We start from the raw sequence: 23,767 nt of genomic DNA, 5'->3' as shown, positions 1-23,767 counted from the left end.
TTACTCCCTCAGGGCCTCGTTTGCCCTTCCAGGACCCCACTTACCCCCTCAGGGTCTTTTTTACCCTCTCAGGACCTTTTTAACCCCCTCAGGGCCTCATTTTTCCCCTCAGGGCCTCTTTTACCCCCTCAGGAGCCTCCTTCACCCTGCCGGGACCTCAGTTACTCCCTCAGGGCCTCGTTTGCCCTTCCAGGACCCCACTTACCCCCTCAGGGTCTTTTTTACCCTCTCAGGACCTTTTTAACCCCCTCAGGGCCTCATTTTTCCCCTCAGGGGCTCTTTTACCCCCTCAGGAGCCTCCTTCACCCTGCCGGGACCTCGGTTACTCCCTCAGGGCCTCGTTTGCCCTTCCAGGACCCCACTTACCCCCTCAGGGCCTTTTTTACCCTCTCAGGACCTTTTTAACCCCCTCAGGACCTCATTTTTCCCCTCAGGGGTTCTTTTACTCCCTCAGGGCCTCTTTCACCCAGCCAGAACCTCAGTTACTCCCTCAGGGCCTCGTTTGCCCTTCCAGGACCCCAATTACCCCCTCAGGGCCTTTTTTTACCCTCTCAGGACCTTTTTTACCCCCTCAAGGCCCTCATTTGCCCTTCCAGGACCCCACTTACTCCTCAGGACCCCATTTACCCCCTCAGGGTCTCTTTCATCCTTCCAGGACCCCAGTTACCCCCTCAGGGCCCCATTTGCCCTTCCAGGACCCCACTTACCCCCTCAGGGCCCTCATTTTCTCCTCAGGACCCCATTTACCCCCTCAGGGCCTCTTTCACCCTGCCAGGACCTCATTTGCTCCCCCAAGGGCCTCATTTGCCCTTCCAGGACCCCAGTTACTCCCCAGGGCCTCTTTGACCCTTCCAGGACCCCCTCAGGGGCCTCATTTACCCCTCAGGGCCTCTGTTACTCCCTCAGGGCCTTTTTTTATCCTTCCAGGACCTCAGTTGCTCCCCCAAGGGCCTCATCTACCCTTCCAGGATCACAACTACCCCCTCAGGGCCTTTTTTACCCCCTCAGGGCCCTCACTGACCCTTCCAGGACCCCAGTTATTCCCCAGGGCCTCTTTGACCCTTCCAGGACCGCAGTTACCCCCTCAGGGCCCACTCTGACCCTTCCAGGACCCCACTTATTCCCCAGGGCCTCTTTTACCCCCTCAGGGGCCTCGTTTGCTCTTCCAGGACCCCAGTTACCCATCCAGGACCCCAGTTACCCTTCCAAGACTCCAGTTACCCCCTCAGGAGCCTCTTTCACCCTTCCAGGACCTCATTTGCTCCCCCAGAGCCTCTTTGACCCTTCCAGGACCCCAGTTACTCCCTCAGGAACCTTTTCCACTCTTCCAGGACCCTATTTCTCCCTCAGGGCCTCAGTTACTCCCCCAGGGGCCTCATTTGCCCTTCCAGGACCCCAATTATCCCCTTCCAGGACCCCAGTTGCTCTCCAGGGCCTCATTTACCCTCCCAGGAGCCTTTTCTACCCTTCCAGGACCCCAGTTACCCCCTCTGGGCCCCTCTTTGACCTTTTCAGGGCCTCTTCCACCCCCACAGGGCCTATTTTTCTCTTCCAGGACCTCATTTACCCCTTCAGGGCCCTCACTGACCCTTCCAGGACCTCAGTTACTCCCTCAGGGCCTCATTTGCCCTTCCAGGACCCCACTTACCCCCTCAGGGCCCTTTTGACCCCCTCAGGACCTTCATTTATCCCCTCAGGGCCTCTTTTACCCCCTCAGGAGCCTCTTTCACCCTTCCAGGACCTCAGTTACCCCTCATGGCCTCTTTGACCCTTCCAGGACCCCATTCACGCCTCAGGACCCTGAATTTACCCTTCCAGGACCCCAGTTACCCCCTCAGGAGCCTTTTTTACCCTTCCAGGACCCCAATGACACCCTCAGGGTCTCATTTACCCTGCCAGGACCCCACTCATCCCTCAGGACCCCAGTTACCTCCTCAGGGCCTCATTTGCCCTTCCAGGACCCCAATTACTCCCCCAGGGCCTCATTTACCCTTCCAGGACCTCATTTACCCCCTCAGGAGCCATTTTTACCCCCTCAGGGCCCTCTTTGACCCTTCCAGGACCCCAATTACCCTCTCAGGGCCCCATTTACCCTTCCAGGACCCCTCAGGACCCCAGTTACCCCCTCAGGAGCCTTTTCTACCCTGCCAGGACCCCAGTTACCCCCTCAGGGCCTCTGTTACTCCCTCAGGAGCCTCTTTTACCCTTCCAGGACCTCATTTACCTCCTCAGGACCCTGAATTTCCCCTTCCAGGACCCCAATGACACCCCCAGGGCCTCATTTCCCCTTCCAGGACCCCAATTACCCCTCAGGACCCTGAATTTCCCCTTCCAGGACCCTTTTTTACCCCCTCAGGGCCCTTTTTTTTGACCCTTCCAAGACCCCCGGGCTTGGCCCCGCCCTCAAGCTCTGATTGGTCAGTTCCGGGGTCACCAGAGGGGGGGTGTGGCCATAAAGGGGGTGTGGTCAGGGGAGGGGGCGGGGCTTGTTGGGAATCGAAAGCGAGAGTGTCACGTGCGGGGGGGGGGGGAGGGGGACGGACCCCCCCAAAATCCAGGGAAAAAAACAAAATCCAGGGAAAAAACCAAATCCGGGACCCCAAAATCTGGGACCCCAAAATCCAGGGAATCCCCCAAATCCAGGGAAACCTCAAAATCCAGGGAGAAACCCAAAATCCAGGGAAAAACCAAAATCCAGGGAAAAACTCAAATCTGGGACCCCAAAATCTGAGACCCCCAAAATCCAGGGATATCCCCCAAATCCAGGGAACCCCCAAAATCCAGGGGAAAAACCAAAAATCCAGGGGAAAAACTCAAATCCGGGACCCCAAAATCTGGGACCCCCCAAAATCCAGGACCCCAAAATCCAGGGAAACACCCCAAATCCCAAATCCCGGGACCCCAAAGTCCAGGAAAAAACTCCAAAATCCAGGGAAAAACCCAAATCCCGGGACCCCCAAATCCCAGGACCCCAAAATGCGGGGAAACCTCAAAATCCAGGGAAACCCCAAAATCCAGGGAAACCCCCAAAATCCAGGGAAACACCCCAAATCCCGGGACCCCAAAAATCCTGAGAGCCCCCAAATCCCGGGAATCCCCCCCAAACACGAGACCCCCTCGGACCTGGGGCCACAAAATCCCGGGAAACCCCAACCCGGGATCCCCCAAATCCAGGGAACCCCCCGGGAATTCCCGTCCTGGGACCCCCCAGTTCAGGACCCCCCAAACAAAGTATGTCCCAGTTCCTCCCAGTTCCTCCCAGTGTGTCCCAGTATGTCCCAGCATGTTCCAGTGTGTCCCAGTATGTCCCAGTTCCTCCCAGTATATCCCAGTATGTCCCAGTGTGTCCCAGTATGTCCCAGTATGTCCCAGTGTGTCCCAGTTCCTCCCAGTATATCCCAGTATGTCCCAGTATGTCCCAGTTCCTCCCAGCATGTCCCAGTGTGTCCCAGTATGTCCCAGTTCCTCCCAGTATGTCCCAGTATGTCCCAGTGTGTCCCAGTATATTCCAGTATGTCCCAGTATGTCCCAGTGTGTCCCTGTATGTCCCAGTATGTCCCAGTGTGTCCCAGTATGTCCCAGTATGTCCCAGTTCCTCCCAGTATGTCCCAGTGTGTCCCAGTGTGTCCCAGTTCCTCCCAGTATATCCCAGTATGTCCCAGTGTGTCCCAGTATGTCCCAGTATGTCCCAGTTCCTCCCAGTGTGTCCCAGTATGTCCCAGTATGTCCCAGTGTGTCCCGGGACATCCCAGTGTGTCCCAGTATGTCCCAGTATGTCCCAGTATGTCCCAGTGTGTCCCAGTTCCTCCCAGTATATCCCAGTATGTCCCAGTTCCTCCCACTATATCCCAGTATGTCCCAGTTCCTCCCAGTATATCCCAGTATGTCCCAGTATATCCCAGTATGGCCCAATATGTCCCAGTGTGTCCCAGTTCCTCCCAGTATGTCCCAGTATGTCCCAGTGTGTCCCAGTATGTCCCAGTACCCCCATACTGGGCTATACTGGGACGGGCTCAGGGCTCAGGTGGATCCAACTGGTCCATACTGGGACGGGGAGGGCGGGAAAGGCGGGAGGGGGGCGTGGCTTTATCGTTGACGTCACTCCCGGAAGGGACGGGGCCTTTCCCCGGATGTGACGTCACCGCTCGGAGCGGGACCGGGGGTGAGCGGGGGGGGGGGGCCCGAGGGGGGATTTGGGGGGTCCTGGAAGGTTCTGGGTGGGATTTGGGGGGTCCTGGAAGGTTCTGGGTGGGATTTGGGGGGTCCTGGAGGGTCCTGGGTGGGATTTGGGGGGTCCTGGGTGGGATTTGGGGGGGTCCTGGAAGGTCCTGGGTGGGATTTGGAGGGTCCTGGAAGGTCCTGGGTGAAATTTGGGGGTTCCTGGAAGGTCCTGGGTGGGATTTGGGGGGTCTGGGAAAGTCCTGGGTGGGATTTGGGGGGTCCGGGGGGGGTTTGAAGGGTTCTGGAGGGGGTTTGGGGGGTTCTGGGGGGTCCTGGAGGGACTTGGGGGGTCCTGGGTGGGATTTGAGGGGTCCTGGAGCATCCTGGGTGGGATTTTGGGGGGTCCTGGTTGGGATCTGGGGGGTATTTGGGGGTCCTGGAGGGATTTGGGGGGTCCTGGGTGGAATTTGGGAGGTCCGGGGGGGGATTTAGGGGGTCATGGTGGGGGGTTTGGGGGTCCTGGGTGGGATTTGGGGGTCCAGGGGAGTCCAGGTGGGGGTTTGGGGGGCCTTGGGTGGGATTTAGGGGATCCGGGGGGGGGGGATTGGGGGGGCCTGGTGGGGATTTGGGGGGTCTTGGAAGGTCCTGGATGGGATTGGGGGGGTCCTGGGTGGGATTTGGGGGGTCCTGGAAGGTCCTGGGTGGGATTTGAGGAGTCCGGGGGGGTCTTGGGTGGGGTTTTGGGGCCCTGGAGGGGTCTTGGGTGGGATTTGGGGGTTCCCGGGGTGAATCGGGGGGTCCTGGGTGGGATTTGGGGGTCTGGAGGGGGTTTGGGGGGTCCTGGAAGGTCCTAGGTGGGAACCCAAGGGTCAACTGGGCACCCAAAGAGTCAACTGGGCACCCAAAGAGTCAACTGGGCACCAAAGAGTCAACTGGGCACCCAAAGGGTCAACTGGGCACCAAAGAGTCAACTGGGCACCCAAAGAGTCAACTGGGCACCCAAAGGGTCAACTGGGCACCCAAAGAGTCAACTGGGCACCAAAGGGATCAACTGGGCACCCAAAGGGTCAACTGGGCACCAAAGAGTCAACTGGGCACCAAAGAGTCAACTGGGCACCAAAGAGTCAACTGGGCACCCAAAGGGTCAACTGGGCACCCAAAGAGTCAACTGGGCACCCAAAGGGTCAACTGGGCACCCAAAGGGTCAACTGGTCAACCCAAAGGGTCAACCGGGCACCCAAAGGGTCAACTGGGCACCAGAGGGGTCAACTGGGCACCAAAGGGTCAACTGGGCACCAAAGGGTCAACTGGGCACCCAAAGGGTCAACTGAGCACCCAAAGGGTCAACTGGGCACCAAAGGGATCAACTGGGCACCCAAAGGGTCAACTGGGCACGAAAAGGATCAACTGGTCAACCCAAGGGTCAGCTGGGCACCCAAGGGGTCAACTGGGCACCAAAGATTCAACTGGTCAACCCAGGAGTCAAGAGGTCAATCCAGGGATCAACTGGGCACCCGAGGGGGCAACTGGGCACCCAAGGGGGCAAGTGGGCACCAAAGGGTCAACTGGTCAACCCAAGAACCCCCAGGTCAATTCAGGGATCAACCAAGGGGGCAAATGGGCACCAGAGGGATCAACTGGGCACCCAAAGGGTCAACTGGGCACCAAAGAGTCAACTGGGCACCCAAAGGGTCAACCGGGCACCCAAAGGGTCAACTGGGCACCCAAAGGGTCAACTGGGCAACAGAGAGTCAACTGGGCACCCAAAGGGTCACCCGGGCACCCAAGGGGGCAGCTGGTGACGGGCGCGTCCCCGCAGGGCGATGGGGCCGGGCCGGGTGCAGATCTCGTTCCCGCGGCACGCGGCCGCGCTGCTGGACTCGCTCAACCGCCTGCGCCTGGAGGGGAAGTTCTGCGACGTCTCCGTCCACGTGGGCGGCCGCGTCTTCCCCGCCCACAAGAGCGTCCTGGCGGCCGCCTCGCCCTTCTTCCACGACAAGCTGCTGCTGCAGGACGGGGGGCGGCTGGCGCTGCCCCCCGCCATCGACGCCGGCGCCTTCGAGGGGCTCCTGCAGCTCATCTACTGCGGCCGCCTGACGGTGGCCGCGGAGGCGCTGCCGGGGCACCTGTTGGTGGCCAGCGGGCTCCAGATGTGGCACGTGGTGGACCGCTGCTCCCAGATCCTGCGCCAGGTGGAGGGCGGGGGGGCTTCGCTGCCGTGGAGCGGCCGCGGCGGGGAGGGGACCGCCCGTGGGCGTGAAGGGTCTTCGTCGTCGTCGCCGTCGCGGACCGTCCACGGTCACGAAGGGTCTTCGTCGGCGTCGTCGCGCGTCAACCGTGGCCACAAAGGGTCTTTGTTGCCATCGTCATCGTCGCGCGTCAGCCGTGGCCATGAAGGGTCTTCCTGGTCATCGTCGCCGTCACAGACCGTCCACGGTCATGAGAAGTCTTCGCTGTCATCATCACACGTCAGCCGTGGCCATGAAGGTTCTTCATCGTCATCGTATGTCAACCGTGGCCATGAAGGGTCTTCCTGGTCATCGTCGCCATCACGGACCATCCACGGTCACGAAGGGTCTTTGTCGTCATCGTCGCGCGTCAACCGCGGCCACGAAGGGTCTTCCTGGTCATGGACCGCCCCCAGTGGAGGCGCCTCCTCCCACGCTCTTGATGGGTCAATCTGTCTTCTTGAGGAGTCTTCCGGTGTCAGCCGTGGTGGGGACGGGGCTTCCTCGGTGTCCTCGTGGACCGTCCGCGGCCGGGACGTGTCGCCGCGCGTCGGCCGGGGCCGCGAGGGAGCTTCTCGTGTCAAGCGCGGCGGTGAAGGACCGTCCTCCTCTTCCTCCTCCTCCTCCTCCTCCTCGTGGACCATCCGTGGTGGGGACGGGAGCACCCACGGTGGTGTTGGGTCCATCCATGGTGGTGTTGGGTCTGTCCACGGTAGAGTTGGGTCCACCCATGGTGATAATGGGACCATCCTTGACGGAAACGGGACCGTCCACGGTGGAGTTGGGATCGTCTGTGGTGGCGATGGGATTGTCCACGACGGAGATGGGACCGTCCATGGCGGAGTTGGGATCGTCCATGATGGAGATAGGATTGTCCACGATGGAGATGGGACCATCCACGGTGGAGATGGGACCATCCATGGTGGAGATGGGACTGCCCATGATGGAGTTGTGATCGTCCACGATGGAGTTGGGATCATCCATGATGGAGTTGGGATGGTCCATGATGGAGTTGGGATGGTCCATGATGGAGTTGGGATCGTCCACGACAGAGTTGGGATCATCCACGACGGAGACGCCTCCACCCACGCCTCCCACGGCCCTTCCTCCTCCTCCTCCTCCTCCTCATGGGCCACCCCTGCTGCCAACCCGGCGGCCACGGAGGATCTCCCCCGGCTCCGCGTGGAGGAGGACGAGGAGGACAAGGCGCCTTCTCCGCCGCCGGCCCCCGCCGGGGAGATCCTGCAGATCCGCGTCAAGGAGGACGAGGAGGACGAGGAAGACCCACCCGACGTCTCGTCCGTCAAGCAAGAGCCGCCCGACGCCGCCGTTGACGCCGCCGCCGTCGGCCAACCCAACCGGTTGGGCGCCGCCCTCCTCCAGCAGCCCGGCGGCTGGAAGCCGGTGGACCTGCACGGCAACGAGCTGCCGGGGCGCGGCCGCGGCCTCCACGCCCCGGTGAAGCTGGGCCCGGCGCCGGCCGACGGGAAGCGCTTCGGCTGCGCCTGCGGGAAGCGCTTCGCCGTCCGGCCCAAGCGCGACCGGCACATCCTGCTGACGCTGAGCCTGCGGCCCTTCGCCTGCGGCGCCTGCCACAAGCGCTTCAAGCTCAAGCACCACCTCACCGAGCACATGAAGACCCACGACGGCGCCCGCGGCGCCTGCCAGGGCTGCGGCAGGAGGTTCCGCCTCCGCTCCGGCCTCGCCAAGCACCGCCCCCTCTGCCCGGCGGCCGCGCGGTGGCCGGGGGGGTGCTGGGACTGGGATTGAGACCAGTACGGACCAGTGTGGGGCACTGGGACCGGTTTGGCACCGCCCGCTCTGCCTGGTGGTGGTGCGGTGGCCGGGGGGGTGCTGGGACTGGGATTGAGACCAGTACGGACCAGTATGGGGCACTGGGACTGGTTCGGCACCGCCCCCTCTGCCCGGCGGCCGCGCGGTGGCCGGGGGGGTGCTGGGACTGGGATTGAGACCAGTATGGACCAGTGTGGGGCACTGGGACCGGTTTGGCACCGCCCGCTCTGCCTGGTGGTGGTGCGGTGGCCGGGGGGGTGCTGGGACTGGGACTGAGCCCAGTACGGACCAGTATGGACCAGTGTGGGGCACTGGGACCAATTTAATGCTCTGGTCCCGGTTCAGGGCTCTAGGACCAATTTAAGGACCTGGGACCAGTTCAGGACTCTGGTCCCAGTTCAACCCAGCCCGGCGGCCTCACGGTGGCCGGGGGGGTACTGGGACTGGGATTGATTCCAGTACGGACCAGTACGGACCAGTGTGGGGCACTGGGACCGGTTCGGCACCGCCCGCTCTGCCCGGCGGTGGCGCGGTGGCCGGGGGGGTGCTGGGACTGGGATTGAGCCCAGTATGGACCAATGTGGGGCACTGGGACCAGTTCAGGGCTCTGGGACCAGTTTAAGCCTCTGGTCCCAGTTCAGGGTTCTGGTCTCACTTTGAGGTTCTGGTCCCAGTTCAGGGCTCTGGTCCCAGTTTGGGGCTCTGGTCCCAGTTTAAGGCTCTGGGACCAGTTTAAAGGATCTGGTCCCAGTTTAAGGCTCTGGTCCCAGTTTAAGGCTCTGGTCCCAGTTCGGGGCTCTGGGACCAGTTTAAAGGATCTGGAACCAGTTTAAGGCTCTGGGACCAGTTTAAAGGATCTGGAACCAGTTTAAGGCTCTGGGACCAGTTTAAGGCTCTGGGACCAGTTTAAAGGATCTGGAACCAGTTTAAGGCTCTGGGACCAGTTTAAGGCTCTGGGACCAGTTTAAAGGATCTGGAACCAGTTTAAGGCTCTGGGACCAGTTTAAAGGATCTGGAACCAGTTTAAGGCTCTGGGACCAGTTTAAAGGATCTGGAACCAGTTTAAGGCTCTGGGACCAGTTTAATGCTCTGGTCCCAGTTCAGGGCTCTGGTCCCAGTTCAACCCAGCCCGGCAGTGGCACAATGGCCAAGGGGCTGCTGGGACTGGGATTGAGACCAGTACGGACCAGTATGGACCAGTGTGGGGCACTGGGACCGGTTTGGCTCTGCCCGGCGGTGGCGCGGTGGCCGGGGGGGTGCTGGGACTGGGATTGAGACCAGTATGGACCAGTATGGACCAGTGTGGGGCACTGGGACCAGTTCAGGGCTCTGAGACCAGTTTGGGGCTCTAGGACCAGTTTAAGGACCTGGTCCCAGTTCAGGGTTCTGGTCTCACTTTGGGGCTCTGGTCCCAGTTCAGGGCTCTGGGACCAGTTTAAGGTTCTGGGACCAGTTTAAGGCTCTGGGACAAGTTTAAGGCTCTGGTCCCAGTTCAGGGCTCTGGTCCCAGTTTAAGGCTCTGGGACCAGTTTAAGGTTCTGGGACCAGTTTAAGGTTCTGGGACCTGTTGATTGATCTGGGACCAGTTTAAGGCTCTGGGACCAGTTTAATGCTCTGGTCCCAGTTCAGGGCTCTGATCCCAGTTTAAGGTTCTGGTCCCAGTTCAGGGCTCTGGTCCCAGTTTAAGGCTCTGGGACCAGTTTAAAGGATCTGGGACCAGTTCAGGGCTCTAGGACCAGTTCGGGGCTCTGGTCCCAGTTTGGGGCTCTGGTCCCAGTTTAAGGCTCTGGTCCCAGTTTAATGCTCTGGTCCCAGTTTAAGGCTCTGGTCCCAGTTTAAGGCTCTGGTCCCAGTTTAAGGCTCTGGTCCCAGTTTAAGGCTCTGGTCCCAGTTCGGGGCTCTGGTCCCAGTTTAAGGCTCTGGTCCCAGTTCGGGGCTCTGGTCCCAGTTTAAGGCTCTGGTCCCAGTTCAGGGCTCTGGGACCAGTTCGAGGCTCTGGGACCAGTTTGGGGCTCTGGTCCCAGTTCAGGGCTCTGGTCCCAGTTTAAGGGTCTGATCCCAGTTTAATGCTCTGGTCCCAGTTCAGTCTCTGTACTGGTTTGGGGTCGCTCCCAGTTCCCCCCAGTTCCCAGTTCAGCCCCGTTACTGGTTTGGGATCACTCCCAGTTCCCCCCAGTTCCCAGTTCAGCCCCGTTACTGGTTTGGGATCACTCCCAGTTCCCCCCAGTTCCCAGTTCAGCCCCGTTACTGGTTTGGCATCTCTCCCAGTTCCCCCCAGTTCCCAGTTCAGCCCCGTTACTGGTTTGGCCTCAGTTCCCAGTTCAGCCAATCAGCGCCCGCGCAGCGCAGCGCACCAGCCAATGGCAGCGCGGCGGGGGCGGGACAAGCGTTGCCATGGGAGCGCGCGGGCCTGGTCGCCATGACAACGAGCCCCGCTGGGTCCTGGAGCCGCCCGCTGTCACCTCAGCCAATCAGCGCTCGAGAACCGCAGCGCACCAGCCAATGGCGGCGCGGCGGGGGCGGGACAAGCGTTGCCGTAGGGACGGGCCTGGGCGGTTGCCACGGCAACGGGCGCCCCGCGCGGCAAAACGGGCAAAAAGGGTAAAAATGTGTGAAATAAAAGCGTTTTCGCGGCGGGATTGAGGAGAACCAGTGACAAAGTGGGACGGGATGAGGGGGGCGGCGCCTCTGGGGTGTCGTTCGGGGGGTTTGGGGTCACCGGGAACCCCCCTGGGGACAACGGGACCCACCTGGGAGGGTCGGGGGGGCTTCGGGGACCCTCATTTACCCTTCCAGGACCCCTCCTCACCCCTCCAGGCCCCGCCCCAGAGCTCTGATTGGTCCATCCCCACCGAGGGGGCGGGACCATCCCCTCACTCTTGGCACCGCCCTCTGCCCCCCAGTCGCGGCCTCCCATTGGCTGGCGGGGAGGCGGGACTTGGGCAGCGCCGCCTCTGATTGGTCAGAGCTCTGGGGAGGGGCGGGGCTTTGGCAGGCTCCCGGGCGCTGATTGGCTGCGCCGCGCGCGCGGGAGAGCGGCGGGAGAGGCGCCTTCCCGGCGTGCACCGCGCGGGAGCGACTGGGAGGTAACTGGGAACAACTGGGAGCGACTGGGAGGTAACTGGGAGTGTTGGGAGGGGAACTGATATTAACTGGGAGGTAACTGGGAGTGACTGGGAGCAACTGGGAGGGACTGTGAGCGTGGAGAGGGGAACTGGGATTAACTGGGAGGGACTGGGTGGAACTGGGAGGGACTGGGAACGTGGGGAGGGGGAACTGGGAGTAACTGGGAGGGACTGGGGGGAACTGGGAAGGTGGGGAGGGGGAACTGGGATTAACTGGGAGGGACTGGGAGTTACTGGGAGTGTTGGGAGGGGGAACTGGGACTAACTGGGAGGTAACTGGGAGGGACTGGGAACGTGGGGAGAGGGAACTGGGAGTTACTGGGAGGTACTGGGACTGGGGATTAGGGTTACTGGGAGTGGGGATTGGGGTTACTGGGAGCAACTGGGATTGATGATGGGGTTACTGGGAGTTACTGGGATGGGGGATGGAGGTTACTGGGGGTTACTGGGATGCGGGATGGAGGTTACTGGGGGTTACTGGGAGCAGGGATGGGGGTTACTGGGAGTTACTGGGAGTGGGGATGGGGGTACTGGGACTTACTGGGAGTGGGGATTGGGGTTACTGGGACTGTGGAAAAGGGGTACTGGGAGTTACTGGGAGTTACTGGGAGTGGGGATTGGGGTTACTGGGAGTTACTGGGAGTGGGGATGGAGTTACTGGGAGTTACTGGGAGTCTGGATTGGGGTTACTGGGAGTTACTGGGATGGGGGATGGGGTTACTGGGAGTTACTGGGAGTGGGGATTGGGGTTACTGGGAGTTACTGGGATGGGGGATGGAGGTTACTGGGGGTTACTGGGAACGGGGATTGGGGTTACTGGGAGTTACTGGGAGTGGGGATGGGGGTTACTGGGGGATACTGGGAGTTACTGGGAGTGGGGATTGGGGTTACTGGGAGTTACTGGGAGTGGGGATGGGGGTACTGGGAGTTACTGGGAGTGGGGATTGGGGTTACTGGGGGTTACTGGGACAGGGTATAGGAGTTACTGGGAGTTACTGGGAGTTACTGGGGCAGGTTATAGGGGTTACTGGGAGTTACTGGGACAGGGCTTACTGGGCCTTACTGGGATGGGGTATAGGAGTTACTGGGACTTACTGGGAGTTACTGGGACAGGAACAGGGTTACTGGGACTGGGGACGGGGTATACTGGTCTGTACTGGTCCATACTGGTTCTTACTGGGAATTTCCCCCCCCTCAGGTGACGATGGCCCAGCACCGCCCGGACCCCCGGGGCCCTCCCAGTGCTCCCAGTAACTCCCAGTTCACCCAGTTGGCCCCTCCCAGTAACTCCCAGTTTAACCAGTTGGCCCCTCCCAGTAACTCCCAGTTCACCCAGTTGCCTCCTCCCAGTAACTCCCAGTTCACCCAGTTGCCCTCTCCCAGTAACTCCCAGTTCACCCAGTTACCCCCTCTCAGTAACTCCCAGTTATCCCCTCCCAGTAACTCCCAGTTCACCCAGTTGCCCTCTCCCAGTAACTCCCAGTTCACCCAGTTACCCCCTCTCAGTAACTCCCAGTTATCCCCTCCCAGTAACTCCCAGTTCACCCAGTTGCCCCCTCCCAGTAACTCCCAGTTTAACCAGTTACCCCCTCCCAGTAAGTCCCAGTTTAACCAGTTGCCCCCTCCCAGTCTGGGGGGTCTCGTCCCCCCCTCCCACTTCGTGCTCTGCCCCAGGTAAGGGCTCCCAGTGCTCCCAGTTACCTCCCAGTAACCTCCCAGTAACCTCCCAGTGCTCCCAGTTACCTCCCAGTTACCTCCCAGTTACCTCCCAGTAACCCCCCAGTGCTCCCAGTTACCTCCCAGTAACCTTCCAGTGCTCCCAGTTACCTCCCAGTTACCCCTTTAGGGCTCCCAGTAACCTCCCAGTTACCTCCCAGTTACCTCTCACTTACCCCTCAGTGCTCCCAGTATCCTCCCAGTGCTCCCAGTTGCCTCCCAGTATCTTCCCAGTTATCTCCCAGTAACGTCCCAGTGCTCCCAGTAACCTTCCAGTGCTCCCAGTTCCCTCCCAGTAATCTCCCAGTGCTCCCAGTTACCTCCCAGTAACCCCCCAGTGCTCCCAGTTACCTCCCAGTACCCTCCCAGTGCTCCCAGTTCCCTCCCAGTCCCATCCCAGTTACCCCAGTCCCCTTCACAGGTCCCTGGGGGCGGAGCTTGAGGCCGAGAAGAGGCGGGGCCAAGCCTTGGAGGCGGAGCTTGAAGCCGAAAGAGGGCGGAGCAAAGCCCTGGGGGCGGAGCTTGAGGCAGAAAGGGGACGGAGCAAAGCTCTGGGGGCGGAGCTTGAGGCAGAGAAGGGGCGGGGCCAGTCCTTGGAGGCGGAGCTTGAGGCCCTGAGGGGGCGTGTCCAGGCTCTGGAGGCGGAGCTTGTGGCAGAGAAGGGGCGGGGCCAAGCCATGGAGGTGGAACTTGAGTCCAAGAAGGGGCGTGGCCAAGAAAAGGGGGTGGAGCCACCCTCGGAGGAGGTGAGTGCTCCCAGTTACCTCCCAGTAACCTCCCAGTTACCTCCCAGTTACCTTCCAGTTACCTCCCAGTGCTCCCAGTTACCTCCCTGTTACCTTCCAGTTACCTCCCAGTTACCTCCCAGTGCTCCCAGTTACCTCCCAGTAACCTCCCAGTTCCCTCCCAGTTACCTCGCAGTGCTCCCAGTAACCTTCCAGTAACCTCCCAGTGCTCCCAGTAACCTCCCAGTTACCTCCCAGTTCCCTCCCAGTTACCTCCTCTCCCAGTGCTCCCAGTAACCTTCCAGTAACCTCCCAGTGCTCCCAGTAACCTCCCAGTTACCTCCCAGTTACCTCCCAGTGCTCCCAGTAACCTTCTAGTAACCTCCCAGTAACCTCCCAGTAACCTCCCAGTTACCTCCCAGTTACCTCCCAGTGCTCCCAGTTACCTCCCAGTAACCTCCCAGTGCTCCCAGTTACCTCCCAGTTACCTCCCAGTTCCCTCCCAGTGCTCCCAGTTCCCTCCCAGTTACCTCCCAGTTCCCTCCCAGTAACCTCCCAGTGCTCCCAGTTACCTCCCAGTTCCCTCCCAGTTACCTCCCAGTGCTCCCAGTTACCTCCCAGTTACCTCCCAGTTCCCTCCCAGTGCTCCCAGTTACCTCCCAGTTACCTCCCAGTTCCCTCCCAGTGCTCCCAGTTACCTCCCAGTTACCTCCCAGTGCTCCCAGTAACCTCCCCGTAACCTCCCAGTAACCTCCCAGTGCTCCCAGTTATCTCCCAGTTACCTCCCAGTGCTCCCAGTTACCTCCCAGTAACCTCCCAGTTACCTCCCAGTAACCTCCCAGTTACCTCCCAGTTACCTCCCAGTTACTTCTCAGTTACTTCCCAGTGCTACCAGTTACCTCCCAGTTACCTCCCAGTGCTCCCAGTTACCTCCCAGTGCTCCCAGTAACCTTCCAGTAACCTCCCAGTGCTCCCAGTAACCTCCCAGTTACCTCCCAGTTACCTCCCAGTTACCTCCCAGTAACCTCCCAGTTACCTCCCAGTGCTCCCAGTAACCTTCCAGTAACCTCCCAGTGCTCCCAGTAACCTCCCAGTTACCTCCCAGTTACCTCCCAGTTACCTCCCAGTAACCTCCCAGTGCTCCCAGTTCCCTCCCAGTAACCTCCCAGTGCTCCCAGTTACCTCCCAGTTACCTCCCAGTTCCCTCCCAGTGCTCCCAGTTACCTCCCAGTGCTCCCAGTAACCTCCCAGTAACCTCCCAGTAACCTCCCAGTGCTCCCAGTTATCTCCCAGTTACCTCCCAGTGCTCCCAGTTACCTCCCAGTTACCTCCCAGTTCCCTCCCAGTGCTCCCAGTTACCTCCCAGTGCTCCCAGTAACCTCCCAGTAACCTCCCAGTAACCTCCCAGTGCTCCCAGTTATCTCCCAGTTACCTCCCAGTGCTCCCAGTTATCTCCCAGTTACCTCCCAGTTACCTCCCAGTTACCTCCCAGTGCTCCCAGTTATTTCCCAGTTACCTCCCAGTTCCCTCCCAGTAACCCCCCAGTGCTCCCAGTTCCCTCCCAGTGCTCCCAGTTCCCTCCCAGTGCTCCCAGTTGCCTCCCAGTTCCCTCCCAGTGCTCCCAGTAACCCCCCAGTTCCCCCCCAGGTGCAGCTCCGGGCCCGGCTCAGCGCCCTGGGACAGATCCTGAGCCTGCAGGAACCACAGGTGGGGACACCTGGGACACCTGGGGGGGACAGGGACACACCTGGGGACACCTGGGGACACCTGGGACACACCTGGGGACACCTGGGGACACCTGGGACACACCTGGACACACCTGGGGACAGCTGGGACAGGGGACACACCTGAGACACACCTGGGGACACCTGGGACACACCTGGGGACACCTGGGACAGAGGAGACACACCTGGGGGAGACAGGGGACACCTGGGGACAGCTGGGGACACACCTGGGGACACCTGGGACACACCTGGGGACACCTGGGGGGTGACAAGGGACACTTGGGACAAGAGGGACACCTGGAGGGGAACAGGGACACCTGGGACACACCTGGGACACACCTGGGGACACCTGGGGGGGACAGGGACACCTGGGACACACCTGGGACACACCTGGGGACACCTGGGACACACCTGGGGACACCTGGGGAGGACAAGGACACCTGGGACACACCTGGGACAGGGGAACACCTAGGGACACACCTGGGACACACCTGGGGGAAACAGGGGACACCTGGGACACACTTGGGGACACCTGGGGGGAGAGGGGACACCTGGGGGGGTGACGGGGACACCTGGGACAAGGGGGACAAGGGACACCTGGGGACACACCTGGGGGCACCTGGAGGGGACAGGGGACACCTGGAGGGGTGACAGGGACACCTGGGGAACCTGGGGGGGGGAGAGGGACACGTGGGACACACCTGGGGGCACCTGGAGGGGACAGGGGACACCTGGAGGGGTGACAGGGACATCTGGGGAACCTGGGGGGGGGAGAGGGACACGTGGGACACACCTGGGGAGGGACAAGGACACCTGGGGGGACACCTGAGGGGGGACAGGGACACCTGGGAGCACCTGAGGGGGACAGGGGACACCTGGGGGGACACACCTGGCACAGGGACCCCTGGGGGGGGGGGATTGGGAGGTTCCCAGGTGAGTTTTGGGGGTTCCCAGGTGAGATTTGGGGGTTCCCAGGTGAGTTTTGGGGGTCCAAGGTGTGTTTTGGGGATCCCAGGTGTGTTTGGGGGTTCCCAGGTGAGTTTTGGGGTATCCCAGGTATATTTTGGGGGATCCCACGTGAGATTTGGGGGGTCCCAGGTGAGTTTTGGGGGTTCTCAGGTGAGTTTTGGGGGTCCAAGGTGTGTTTTGGGGATCCCAGGTGTATTTGGGGGTTCCCAGGTGAGTTTTGGGGGTTCCCAGGTGTGTTTTGGGGGTTCCCAGGTGAGTTTTGGGGGTCCAAGGTGTGTTTGGGGGGTTCCCAGGTGTGTTTTGGGGGTTCCCAGGTGTGTTTTGGGGGGTCTCAGGTGTGTCCTTCCCCCCCCAGGAGGCCCCGCCCCCCGCCCAGGTGAGGCGCTGGCGGCAGAAGGTGTTTGAGCTGCTGGTGCAGGTGAGGACCCAGGAGGGAACTGAGAAGGAGCTGCGGGAGCAGGTGAGGGCACACCTGGGCAGGTGAGACCCCCCCCCACACACACCTGGACAGGTGAGACCCCCCCCAGGTGAGACCCCCACACACCTGGACAGGTGAGACACCCCCAGACACACCTGGACAGGTGAGACACACCCCCCCACACACCTGGACAGGTGAGACACCCCCAGACACACCTGGACAGGTGAGACACCGCCCCAGACACACCTGGGCAGGTGAGACCCTCCCAGACACACCTGGACAGGTGAGACCCCCCCCACACACACACCCCTGGGCAGGTGAGACCCCCCAGACACACCTGGACAGGTGAGACACCCCCCCACACACACCTGGACAGGTGAGACCCCCCCCCAGACACACACCTGGGCAGGTGAGACCCTCCCAGACACACCTGGGCAGGTGAGGCCCCCACACACACCTGGGCAGGTGAGACACCCCCCCACACACACCTGGACAGGTGAGACCCCCCCCAGACACACACCTGGGCAGGTGAGACCCCCCCACACACACACACCTGGACAGGTGAGACCCCACCCACACCCAGACACACCTGGACAGGTGAGACCCCTCCCAGACACACCTGGACAGTTGAGACCCTCCCAGACACACCTGGACAGGTGAGACCCTCCCAGACACACCTGGACAGGTGACACCCCCCCCAGACACCTGGACAGGTGAGACCCCATACAGACACACCTGGGCAGGTGAGACCCCACACACACACACCTGGACAGGTGAGACCTCCCCAGACACACCTGGACAGGTGAGACACCCCCAGACACACACCTGGGCAGGTGAGACCCTCCCAGACACACCTGGACAGGTGAGACCCCATACAGACACACCTGGGCAGGTGAGACCTCCCCAGACACACACCTGGGCAGGTGAGGCCCCCACACACACCTGGGCAGGTGAGACCCCCACACACCTGTGGGGGGTCACCTGTGTCCCTTTGTGGGGTTCTGTGTGTCACCTGTCCCAGGTGAGGTCCCTGGGGGGTCACCTGTGTGTCACCTGTCCCAGGTGAGGTCCCTGGGGGGTCACCTGTGTGTCACCTGTCCCAGGTGAGGTCCCTGGGGGGTCACCTGTGTGTCACCTGTCCCAGGTGAGGTCCCTGGGGGGTCACCTGTGTGTCACCTGTCCCAGGTGGCCACCAGGAGCCGGCAGGTGACGAGTCTGGAGCTGCGGCTGCGCCAGGAGGGGCAGGTGAGGGGACACACCTGGGACAGGTGAGGGGACACCTGGGACACACCTGGGACAGGTGAGGGGACACACCTGGGACAGGTGAGGGGACACCTGGGACACACCTGGGACAGGTGAGGGGACACACCTGGGGACACACCTGGGACAGGTGAGGGGACACCTGGGACACACCTGGGACAGGTGAGGGGACACCTGGGACACACCTGGGACAGGGGAGGGGACACACCTGGGGACACACCTGGGACAGGGGAGGGGACACACCTGGGTACACACCTGGGACTGGTGAGGGGACACCTGGGACACACCTGGGGACATTGGGGACACACCTGGGACAGGTGAGGGGACACACCTGGGGGACACACTGGGACAGGTGAGGTGACACACCTGGGGACATTGGGGACACACCTGGGTACACACCTGGGACAGGTGAGGGGACACCTTGAGGACAATGGGGACATTGGGGACACCTGGGACAGGTGAGACCTATCTGGGGACACACCTGCGGACAGGTGAGGGGACATTTGGGGACATTGAGGACACACCTGGGGACACCTGGGACAGGTAAGGAGGCACCTGGGCAGGTGAGGGGACACACCTGGGGGCATTGGGGACATTGGGGACACACCTGGGGACACCTGGGGCAGGTGAGGGGACACCTGGGGACATTCAGGACACACCTGGGACAGGTGAGGGGACACACCTGGGGACACGTGGGACAGGTGAGGGGACACCTGGGGATGTTGGGGACACACCTGGGGATACCTGGGGTGGGTGAGGGGATACCTGGGACAGATAAGACCTCCCTGGGGACACACCTGGGGACATTGGGGACACACCTGAGGATGTTGGGGACACACCTGGGACAGGTGAGGGGACACACCTGGGACAGGTGAGGGGACACCTGGGGACATTGGGGACACACCTGGGGACATTGGGACTGGTGAGGGGACACCTGGGACACACCTGGGGACATTGGGGACACACCTGGGACAGGTGAGGGGACACGTGGGACATGCCTGGGACAGGTGAGGGGACATTTGGGGACACACCTGGGGACATTGGGGCACACCTGAGGATGTTGGGGACACACCTGGGACAGGTGAGGGGACAGGTGAGGGGACACCTGGGACAGGTGAGGGGACATGTGGGGACACACCTGGGACAGGTGAAAGGACACCTGGGACACACCTGGGGACATTGGGGACACACCTGGGGGACACACCTGGGACAGGTGGGGGGACACACCTGGGACAGGGGAGGGGACACCTGGGGACATTGGGGACACACCTGGGGACATTGGGGATATTGGGGACGCACCTGGGGACACCTGGGACAGGTGAGGGGACACCTGAACAGGTGAGGGGACACACCTGGGGACACCTGGGACAGGTGAGGGGACATTTGGGGACATTTAGGAACACTTTGGGGCCATTTGGTGCCATTTGGGGGCCATTTTGGGACATTTTGGTAACATTTTGAGGCCATTTGGTGCCACTTGGGTCCATTTGGGGCCATTTGGGTCCATTTTGGTGCCATTTTGGGGCCATTTGGGGCCATTTTGGGGCCATTTGGTGCCATTTGGGGCCACTTGGGGCCATTTTGGGGCCATTTGGGGCCATTTTGGGGCCATTTTGGGGCCATTTGGGGCCATTTCAGGTCCATTTTGGGGCCATTTTGGGGCCATTTGGGGCCATTTGGGGCCATTTTGGTGCCACTTTGGTGCCATTTTGGGACCATTTTGGTGCCATTTGGGGCCATTTTGGTGCCATTTGGGGCCATTTTGGTGCCATTTGGGGCCATTTGGGGCCATTTTGGGGCCATTTTGGGCCATTTTGGGGCCATTTGGGGCCATTTTGTCCCCAGGAGGTTTCCCGGCAGCGGCTCCGGGCGGAAGCGGCCGAGGAGAAACTGCGGGAACTGGGAACGACCCTGGGCAGGTACTGGGAGCACTGGGAGGGACTGGGGGGGACTGGGGTGGACTGGGGTGGACTGGGATGGACTGGGATGGACTGGGAGCAAACTGGGATGGACTGGGGTGGACGGGGATGAACTGGGATGTACTGGGATGGACTGGGATGAACTGGGATGGACTGGGATGGACTGGGATGAACTGGGATGAACTGGGATGTACTGGGATGGACTGGGATGAACTGGGATGGACTGGGATGAACTGGGATGGACTGGGATGAACTGGGATGGACTGGGATGTACGGGGATGCACTGGGATGGACTGGGATGAACTGGGATGGACTGGGATGGCACTGGGATGAACTGGGATGGACTGGGATGAACTGGGATGGACTGGGATGGACTGGGATGGACTGGGATGAACTGGGATGGACTGGGATGTACGGGGATGCACTGGGATGGACTGGGATGAACTGGGATGGACTGGGATGGCACTGGGATGAACTGGGATGGACTGGGATGAACTGGGATGGACTGGGATGGACTGGGATGTACGGGGATGCACTGGGATGGACTGGGATGAACTGGGATGGACTGGGATGGACTGGGATGGACTGGGATGAACTGGGATGGACTGGGATGGACTGGGATGAACTGGGATGGACTGGGATGGCACTGGGATGAACTGGGATGGACTGGGATGAACTGGGATGTACGGGGATGCACTGGGATGCACTGGGATGCACTGGGATGGACTGGGATGGACTGGGATGGACTGGGATGAACTGGGATGGACTGGGATGAACTGGGATGTACTGGGATGCACTGGGATGAACTGGGATGGACTGGGATGGCACTGGGCTGTACTGGGATGGACTGGGATGGACTGGGATGGACTGGGATGCACTGGGATGTGCTGGGATGTACTGGGATGGACTGGGATGGACTGGGATGCACTGGGCTGAACTGGTCCCTGTCCCCCCAGGCTGTCGGGGTCGGTGGCCGTGATCGAGGCCAAGGTGACCGAGGCCACCCGGGCCCTGGGGACACTGAGCACCCGCCTGGGGAGGGCGGGGCAGCGGCTCCGGGGTGAGGGGACACCTGGGGACAGTTTGGGGACACCTGGGGACAGTTTGGGGACACCCTGGGGGATAGTTGGGGACACCTGGGGACACCTGGGGGATAGTTGGGGACACTTGGGGACACCTTTGGGGGGGTTGGGGACAGTTGGGGACACCCTGGGGACACCTGAGGGACAGTTGGGGGACACCTTGGGGGCATTTGGAGACACCTGGGGACATGTTGGAGGAGGGTTGGGGACACTTGGGGACACTTTGGGGGGTTGGGGACACCTGGGGACAGTTTGGGGACACCTGTGGGATAGTTGGGGACACCTGGGGACAGTTTGGGGGGGGGTTGGGGACAGTTGGGGACACCTGAGGGACAGTTTGGGGACACCTTTGGGAACAGTTTGGGGACAGTTTGGGGGGGGTTGGGGACACCTGGGGACACCTTGGGGACAGTTGGCGTTGTCCCCAAGTGTCCCCCTGTCCCTTGTCCCCAGGGTTGGTGGCCCTGGGCCGGACACGGTGGCACCGGGACCCTGAGGGGACATCGAGGGACAGCAAGTGAGTGACACTGGGGGGACACTGGGGACATTGGGGGGACATTGGGGGGACATTGGGGACATTGGGGGACATTGGGGACATTGGGGACATTGGGGGGACATTGGGGACATTGGGGACATTGGGGGGACATTGGGGACATTGGGGGGACATTGGGACATTGGGGGGACATTGGGGACATTGGGGGACATTGGGGGGACATTGGGGGGACATTGGGGACATTGGGGACATTGGGGACATTTGGGACATTGGGGGACATTGGGGGGACATTGGGGACATTGGGGACATTGGGGGACATTGGGGACATTGGGGGGACATTGGGGACATTGGGGACATTGGGGACATTGGGGGGACATTGGGGGGACATTGGGGACATTGGGGGGACATTGGGGACATTGGGGACATTGAGGACATTGGGGGACATTGGGGACATTGGGGACATTGGGGGGACATTGGGGGGACATTGGGGGGACATTGGGGACATTGGGGACATTGGGGGACATTGGGGACATTGGGGGACATTGGGGACATTGGGGGACATTGGGGACATTGGGGGGACACTGAGGTGACACCGTTCCCTGTCCCCAGGTTGGTGACCCCGGAGGTGACACGGCAGCAGGTGAGGGGGGGGGGTTGGGGACACGGGGGTGGCACTTTGGGGACACGGGGGTGGCTCCTGTCCCTGTGTCACCTCCGTGTCCCCCCCAGGTCACCCCAGCGAGGGACAGGACGGGGCCACCCCCCGGCAGAGGTGGGTGTGTCCCCAATGTCCCCAATGTCCCCCCAATGTCCCCCCAATGTCCCCAATGTCCCCAATGTCCCCCCAATGTCCCCCAATGTCCCCCAATGTCCCCAATGTCCCCCCAATGTCCCCCCAATGTCCCCAATGTCCCCAATGTCCCCCCAATGTCCCCCCAATGTCCCCCAATGTCCCCCAATGTCCCCCCAATGTCCCCCCAATGTCCCCAATGTCCCCAATGTCCCCCCAATGTCCCCCAATGTCCCCCAATGTCCCCAATGTCCCCCCAATGTCCCCCCAATGTCCCCAATGTCCCCAATGTCCCCCAATGTCCCCCCAATGTCCCCAATGTCCCCAATGTCCCCAATGTCCCCCCAATGTCCCCCAATGTCCCCCCAATGTCCCCAATGTCCCCCCAATGTCCCCCAATGTCCCCCAATGTCCCCCCAATGTCCCCAATGTCCCCCCAATGTTCCCAATGTCCCCCCAATGTCCCCAATGTCCCCCCAATGTCCCCAATGTCCCCAATGTCCCCCCAATGTCCCCAATGTCCCCAATGTCCCCCAATGTCCCCCCAATGTCCCCAATGTCCCCCCAATGTCCCCAATGTCCCCAATGTCCCCCAATGTCCCCAATGTCCCCCAATGTCCCCAATGTCCCCAATGTCCCCCCAATGTCCCCAATGTCCCCCAATGTCCCCAATGTCCCCCAATGTCCCCCAATGTCCCCCAATGTCCCCCAATGTCCCCAATGTCCCCCAATGTCCCCAATGTCCCCAATGTCCCCCAATGTCCCCAATGTCCCCAATGTCCCCAATGTCCCCAATGTCCCCCAATGTCCCCCAATGTCCCCCAATGTCCCCCAATGTCCCCCAATGTCCCCAATGTCCCCAATGTCCCCCAATGTTCCCAATGTCCCCAATGTCCCCCCAATGTCCCCCCAATGTCCCCAATGTCCCCCCACTGTCCCCACTGTCCCCTCAGTGGCTCTGGCCTCGTTGGTGTCACAGCTCCAGGCCGTTGGCTCCGCCCTCCTTGGGGACATCGGGGACCCGCAGGTGACACACGGGGCGGGAGGTGACATCGCTGGGCTCAGCGGTGATGTCACTGGGGACCGGTGATGCAACCGGGGACAGCAGTGACATCATCGCTGAGTGATGACATTGCAGGAGACGGTGGTGACATCACAGGAGCGGTGACATCACCAGGGACGACGCTGACATCATCAGGGAATATGATGTCAGTGTGGAGCGGTGACATCACTGTTGACATCAGTGACATCACCACAGAGCTGTGACATCACTGGGGTCAACAGTGACATCATCAGGGACCAGTGACATCACAGTATCTCTCCCTGAGAAAGCAGAATCGTGCCAAGCACTGCCCACACCCTC

The 23,767-nt window shown here is 61.2% G+C and overlaps 2 protein-coding genes and 1 long non-coding RNA gene across 10 annotated transcripts; 2 read left to right on the top strand and 1 right to left on the bottom strand.

The window, feature by feature from the left end:
* Nucleotides 1-448: 448 nt before the first annotated feature.
* Nucleotides 449-2,356, bottom strand: LOC116781472. Of its 4 annotated transcripts, XR_004354882.1 has the most exons (6): nucleotides 2,267-2,356; nucleotides 2,155-2,224; nucleotides 1,971-2,001; nucleotides 1,559-1,930; nucleotides 981-1,051; nucleotides 449-727 (listed from the first exon to the last, which is right to left on the bottom strand). It is a non-coding gene; the product is annotated as an uncharacterized LOC116781472 (long non-coding RNA). The 4 variants fall into 4 exon arrangements; XR_004354881.1 differs by having other exon boundaries at nucleotides 1,559-2,001; XR_004354883.1 differs by lacking the exons at nucleotides 2,155-2,224; nucleotides 2,267-2,356 and having other exon boundaries at nucleotides 1,559-1,643; nucleotides 1,908-2,116.
* A 1,760-nt stretch (nucleotides 2,357-4,116) lies between these two features.
* Nucleotides 4,117-8,193, top strand: LOC116781430 (zinc finger and BTB domain-containing protein 9-like). Of its 5 annotated transcripts, none has more exons than XM_032677081.1 (3): nucleotides 4,117-4,162; nucleotides 5,981-6,506; nucleotides 6,555-8,193. In XM_032677081.1, the coding sequence occupies exons 2-3, from the start codon at nucleotides 5,985-5,987 to the stop codon at nucleotides 8,157-8,159; spliced, it is 2,127 nt and encodes a 708-aa protein (XP_032532972.1). In that variant the 5' UTR covers nucleotides 4,117-4,162; nucleotides 5,981-5,984; the 3' UTR covers nucleotides 8,160-8,193. The 5 variants fall into 5 exon arrangements, with proteins under 5 accessions (XP_032532972.1, XP_032532973.1, XP_032532971.1 ...); XM_032677082.1 differs by having other exon boundaries at nucleotides 5,981-6,538; nucleotides 6,629-8,193; XM_032677080.1 differs by having other exon boundaries at nucleotides 5,981-6,708; nucleotides 6,751-8,193.
* Nucleotides 8,194-12,512: 4,319 nt separating this feature from the next.
* On the top strand, nucleotides 12,513-23,637 carry LOC116781424 (coiled-coil alpha-helical rod protein 1-like). Its single transcript, XM_032677076.1, has 12 exons — nucleotides 12,513-12,982; nucleotides 13,446-13,770; nucleotides 15,397-15,456; nucleotides 16,798-16,902; nucleotides 18,046-18,105; nucleotides 19,966-20,039; nucleotides 20,996-21,099; nucleotides 21,575-21,632; nucleotides 22,221-22,254; nucleotides 22,344-22,386; nucleotides 23,358-23,431; nucleotides 23,543-23,637. Exons 1-12 carry the CDS (start codon nucleotides 12,513-12,515, stop codon nucleotides 23,570-23,572), a joined length of 1,437 nt encoding a protein of 478 aa, XP_032532967.1. The 3' UTR covers nucleotides 23,573-23,637.
* Nucleotides 23,638-23,767: the final 130 nt, after the last annotated feature.

The sequence above is a fragment of the Chiroxiphia lanceolata genome (assembly GCF_009829145.1).
Source record: "Chiroxiphia lanceolata isolate bChiLan1 chromosome W unlocalized genomic scaffold, bChiLan1.pri scaffold_46_arrow_ctg1, whole genome shotgun sequence".
Lineage (NCBI taxonomy): Eukaryota > Metazoa > Chordata > Aves > Passeriformes > Pipridae > Chiroxiphia > Chiroxiphia lanceolata.
This window is presented reverse-complemented; position numbering and strand designations above follow the sequence as displayed.